This window comes from Gymnoscopelus braueri (assembly GCF_963280865.1).
Source record: "Gymnoscopelus braueri genome assembly, chromosome: 9".
Taxonomy (NCBI): domain Eukaryota; kingdom Metazoa; phylum Chordata; class Actinopteri; order Myctophiformes; family Myctophidae; genus Gymnoscopelus; species Gymnoscopelus braueri.
The window spans coordinates 29423655-29429679 of NC_137610.1; the positions used below are offsets into that span (position 1 = coordinate 29423655).

The 6025-nt window shown below is 45.9% G+C and overlaps 1 protein-coding gene across 1 annotated transcript; it reads right to left on the minus strand.

Moving 5' to 3' along the window:
- Positions 1-1480: 1480 nt before the first annotated feature.
- aplnr2 (apelin receptor 2) lies at positions 1481-3231 on the minus strand (the record flags this gene model as incomplete). The annotated part of the gene is made up of 1 exon (XM_080438106.1): positions 1481-3231. The coding sequence occupies exon 1, from the start codon at positions 3053-3055 to the stop codon at positions 1481-1483; it is 1575 nt and encodes a 524-aa protein (XP_080294232.1). The 5' UTR covers positions 3056-3231.
- Between the last annotated feature and the right edge of the window lie 2794 nt (positions 3232-6025).

Below are 6025 nucleotides of genomic sequence, written 5' to 3' on the forward strand. Positions count from 1 at the left end.
TGTACTAAATACTTAAATATGACATGAATTGTAAAATATGGCAAAAGTGTCAAACGAACAGGGCGCAGACATGTTTGTTGTGTCACGTGACGTGAGTAAATCAATGCAGCTGCTACCTCCTTCAAAATAAAAGTCCAGAATGACTTTATTTTTATACCGTCACAGATTGTAGTATTTTCATTACATAGATTTTGTATTTCTAAATGTTATTTGATTGAAATCAACAATGAGCAATATGGGATAGGACTAGATACGTTTTAAACTTCATCCTGTGCCCTTTTTTGAGCGCTCTAGAGTAGCCTACAACAGTGTATTTTTTTCATAATTTCATATTATTTCTTATTTTTTTATTTTAAGTTTATTACGTTTATTTTTTGTATTTTTTTGTCTTTTAACAGTGTCCGAAATAAACAAATCGATCAATTGTTCACAGAAATTCACATACTTTATTACAGGCTTTGCCTCAGTGCTTCAACAAAGACGTTCTAAAAATACAACAGGGTTCTCATATAAATAAATCAACACATGTTGAAAGTACCCAAAATACTGTTCTTCAGATTTATATGGGATCTTTCCATGGTGGGAAACCATCTCAGAGTGTCTCTCTCTCAGTGCCAGCCAATGAAACTTATCTTGTCACGGTTTGACAGTAAATGAATGAATGTCTCTCTGTAATTATTTCCTGTTTTTTTATATAGCCCATTTATTTTCAGAAGGATTACATCACTGTCTACAGGATCTCTTCTTAACTCTGAGAAAAACAGCAGTTGGTCCTGGTATGCTTCATAATAATAATAATAATTCAGAGTTAATGCAGCATAAATAATTGGATTTTGAAGTTGTGTCTGCATTGAACACAGAGAAGAGATTGAACAAATACAGAGAAACATATTTCATAAAAAAATATTTTGAAAGCAAACAAAGTATTTCCTTTTAACTTCTTAAAAGGTAAATATTCAGTAGTCCAGTGTTATTGGGCCCTTTTATTATAATTATTATTATTTGGGCGTCCATGGTGCATACCACATATAGGCTCTGATGCAGCCTGCCAGCGTGTCGCGGGTTCGAATCCTGATCCCGATGACCTTTGCTGCGTGTCTCTCCCAGTCTCTCTCTCTCTCTTTTCAAATGGTTCAGTGTCTTGTTCATGTACATTTCATGGGAATTGAACCAGTGACTTTGCAGCTCTGGGCCGCAGTCTCTCTCTAACCCAGTGGTTCTCAAAGTGGGGTCCAGGGACCCCCCAGGCGTCCTTGGCGGGGTTCCAGGAGGTCCCCACCAAAATGATTTACGGTCAAAAACCAAAATGGACCCTTATCGCTCTGTAACTCTGAGAGAGTACAAATGGAACCAAATGGACCCGTTCTTACGGGTCCATTTGGTTCCATTTGTACTCTCTCAGAGTTATGACGGGGTCATGTGGCCTAATTCCACACCAAACTGTGGGTCCTTGAAATGAAAAAGTTTGAGAGCCACTGCTCTAGCCGCTGGGACATCCTGCCACTCCTTCCCTCCCACCCTCTGTCCTCTCCTTCACCTTCACCTCCTCATCCTCCCCATCCTCCATTTTAACTGCTGTCTCCTCCTGAGTTCTGGAGGGAACTGCAGAGCTTCTCTCGTCTCTCTCCTCGCCTCCTTTCGCCTCGCCGTCCTTCTCCTCCCCCTCCCCTTCTCCCGCCCCTCCTCTCCGCCGCAGTCTCATCTGCCCAAACAGCAGGAGGAGAACCCCTTTGCACCTCTTCCTGAAGGTGGAGTCGCAGGCGGCGTAGAGGAGCGGGTTGAGGCAGGAGTTGAGGTAGGCCAGACAGGTGACGTACGGGTGAGCGGCCAGCAGCGCCTGGTCCAAGGCGCAGGAGTACGGCAGCAGGCCGAACTCCGACAGCATGGACACGGTCTTGTTGACGTGGAGAGGAAGCCAACACAGGAAGAAGGCCAGCACAAGGCTTACGATGACCCTGAGGAGTCTCCGTTGGCGCCTGCGGTCGGGCCGAGGGCCGCGGCCGAAATGTCGGCTGAGGAGGCGGGCCAGCGAGCAGTAGCACACCAGCAGGATGACGAGCGGGAGCAGGAAGCCGAAGGCGGTCGACTTCAAACTCAAGGCCGCCGCCCACCACAGCTCGGCCCTCTCGCGCTCCGTCTCGTCCAGGTCCGCCCCGATCAGCATGGAGTAATCCATCTGGCAGGAGAGCAGGAAGCCCCCGGGATCGGCCGATGATGGCTGATGAGTCGGTTCCGGCAGCCAGTAGTCGTAGTAGTCTTCGTCGTGTCCTCCGTCGAGCTGCACCTCCTTGACGGATCGGAGCAGCAAACCGGGAAGTGCCAGGACGCCTGCCAACAGCCAGACTCCTCCCACTATCCAAAACGCTCTGCTGCCACAGCCCGAGCCCTGAGCGTGGTGGCCCGAGTGCCGGCGTCCAATCAGACACCAGTATCTCTCCACGCTGAGCATGCTGAGGCTGAACACGCTGGCGTACATGTTGAGCGCGGTGAGGAAGCTGCTCATTTTACACAGCGGTTGCCCAAACGGCCAGTGGTAGCCCATCGCCGTGTAGACCGCCCACAAAGGGAGGGTTACCAGAAAGCACAGGTCGGCTAATGCCAAGCTGGCGATCAGAGAGTCTGTCAGTGAATGAGCGGAGCGAGGAACATGAGCAGGAGGGGAGGAGGAAGTGGAGAGATGAGATGAAAGCCTGTAGCTTTGTCTAACAGTGTATTTGGTTGGTGTACTCTGTTTCTGGAAGAGCCCACAGAAGACCCTGCTAGAACTGATGTTCTTCCAGCTGGTCCTGATAATGTCAGTGTAACGTGCTGCGCCACATTTGCTTCCTGTTGTTCCGCTCTCGTGTCCACCAGTGTTGGGCTTCTTGCCATCGCCTCGGTCCAGGTAAGCCCAGAGCACCAGGCTGTTGCCCAGGCAGCCGACCAGGAAGGCCAGCAGGTAGACGCATGGGATGATGGAGAAGGAGGGGGACCAGTCGCTGTAGTCACAGTGGGGGGGCTGAGGAGAGGGAGACGCGGAGGGGAGGAGGTCTAAGTCTAGGTCTAGGTCTGACATCTTCACTGTTTGTTACGCGTCTGTGTGTGTGTCTGTCTGTCTGTATGTCAGCCTGTCTGCTTTATGTGAAAAGTTCTGTCATAGAAATCACTGGAGGCCGGACTCTTTTCTGAGAGAATGTCCAATAAGCCAATGTCACCAAAAGACGATCTCAGTGATACAAGTGTTGGGTCTGAGTCCTTGTTGTTATTTTGGAGAGAAAGTAACGAGATGATTCCTTGTCCTCCTTTTCTCCTCTGTCTCTCAGTTCATCTGCGGTCTGGAAACACAGAGGAATACAATGTGAAAAACTGAGGCTATTGTGCCTCGAGTGCATGCACAGTAATTTAACTCTGAGTGTAGAAATTGATAAATTAACACTAAGATACACATTCTAAAACGTATACATTGAATTTCCATGTTCAAAATTAACATTTAAAAAAAGAATGTAGGCCCGATGCATCAGTCCAATGATGCAGCAAAGCTCTTTTACAATGTAAAATGTAGTTATTTATGAGTCAGTTTCAGGATTCTGATGAAACCATCAAACTGATTGTCAGGAGGCATTGATGCTCAAAGTCATGCATTTTCAGACATCTTAACTATTCCTGCTGAGGGCCTATTAGTCCTGCTTTATTTACACTGACTTGAAGGATTTCTAGTCAAGTGGTGCAGCCTGTCAAATGGTGCAGCCAATGGTGCCTGCCTGTCACCCTGATGAAGGCCAGTGTGCTGCAATGCATGGGTGTGTGTTTCTATACACGTAAGCCCCATTATACTTTGTCATTCGACATAGTAAAAATAGCCTATCTACAAGCTCACAACCAATGATTGTTGTGAGCTTGTAGATTGCCTATGTTAGAAATGTCTTGACATTTTGGGAACATTTCTGATATCATGTCAGAAATGTCAGTGACATGCCCAATATAATGTAGCTACACTAGGTTGAAAGTGGTTAATCCCTTGCCATGCATTAACAATACAAATAAAGGCTTTTTATTTTTCCACAAGAATGGAAAGATTTTTGTGGGCATCCACAATAAGCAAATTCCTTACCTCAAGCAAGTCCACAGGGCTGGATGATTACTCATCTGGAAATGTCAGTTAATCTCTCTCTGTCTCCAGTGTTGTCCTCTCTGATCCCCAGTTCCAAAATATTGGTGTCTGCCTCTTAACTGGGAATATATATACCCCCCCCCCTCCCTCCCTCTCTCTCTCTTCTACACACAGAAAAAGACAGAGGAGGGTCTTCCCTCCTCAAAACAGGACCACCCCAGCAGAGGCTTACGGGACCTGCAAATACCCCACTAACCCCAACAACACCCCCCACCCCCAACGCAAACACTAGCTCACACCTCCTGAGAGACACAATAAACTCACCTCACCTCCCAAATTCACACAGACCCATGCAAACACAAAGCCACACAAGCAGACAAACAGCTACACCAAGCCAGCATGCTCTGTCTGTCATATTGTCTATACGGTCATATACATAAACTCACACGAAATGCACATACTCAAGTGTGTGCAACTCTGCATACACACGCATGCATACCCCTTGTGCTCTATGTATGACATGCTGTAAAGGGCAGAGTCAACAAACCACACCGGGTTTACAGCAGCTCTTTTACAGCATATAGTCGAAGACAAAGGACATTTAGGGTCGTGTTAATGAATGAAGCCTTTAATTCAATGGATTGTTGTTTGTACAGTGTGTAAACCTTCAAACTTCAATGTGTATTGCTCTTTTCCTATGTCAGAGAGAAGGAAAGTGCCACTGATAACCACATGCCCATGCAGTGTTTTGATGACGCTATGCTAAAAGGAAGCAGCTAAACTAATGTGATAGACCAGTGGTTCTCAAACTTTTTCATGTCAAGGACCCCCAAATTGACACTTATTAGCCCGCCGACCCCCATTTGAAAAGATATGCCAGGGACCCCCATAAGTGAAGATTTTTATGGCTCTAGCAGTGATTCTCAACCATTTAAATTTCAAGGACCACCAGTATGACATGCATTAGGCTATGGACCCCCATTTAATTACATTTCTATCTCTGGGACCCCATTTTATATTGTAAAATCAATGTTCATTTAACTCCTTGTACAAATGGAACCACAAATGGAGAGTGTACAAATGGAACCACAAATGGACAGTGTACAAATAGAACCAAATGGACCCGTTAGGGTCCATTTGGTTCGATTTGTACACTCTCAGAGTTACAGACCCATAAGGGTCCATTTGGGTCCTATTACTATCCATCATTAACTCCCTCAAGGACCCCTGGGGGTCCCCGGACCCCACTTTGAGAACCGATGTGATAGACAACATCTTGGGGGATTTTGAAAGCTGGCCAACAAGCTTGATCCTGGAGGCAGAGCCAGTGTCCACAAAACCCAGGTCAGACTCAGGAGCATCATGGAGTACTCCTGCCTTGGCAGGATACATTTTGATTTGATTTGATTGTTTGACGTCATGGTTATAAGAAAAACACATCGTCAAGGATAAAAACAATAAAGGCAGAGATTTATTTCCGTTGTGGTCCTTGGTCTGAGACAAACAAAACATAACAAGATAAAACTGGCAATGCAACAATAAATAAAACGCTCTAGAACTATAATGCTAAACACTGATTACGCAATAAGATCTGATAATAAATAGACGTGTCCGTGCTATTCTGCAACGTTTTCTAAAAGCCATGCTTTGACCCTTTGTATGAAAAGAAGATGACAGCTGGTGCTCTTTATCGCCGGGGGGGTAGCAAGTTCCAGTTTACTACTCCTCCATATCTAAATGAGCATCTTCCCATATCAGTTTTGAAGGCCTCAGCTAGGTATCATCCAGAAAAAGACACCAAAGATCATTGGTGTGGATGAGGGCTATGCCATAAAAAGCATTTATTTGCTATCACCAAGCTGAGACATCGCAAGAAACAGTTGCTGCAACAACTGTTCTTTTCAAGATGCACACTCCCAACTGTCCACCATATCT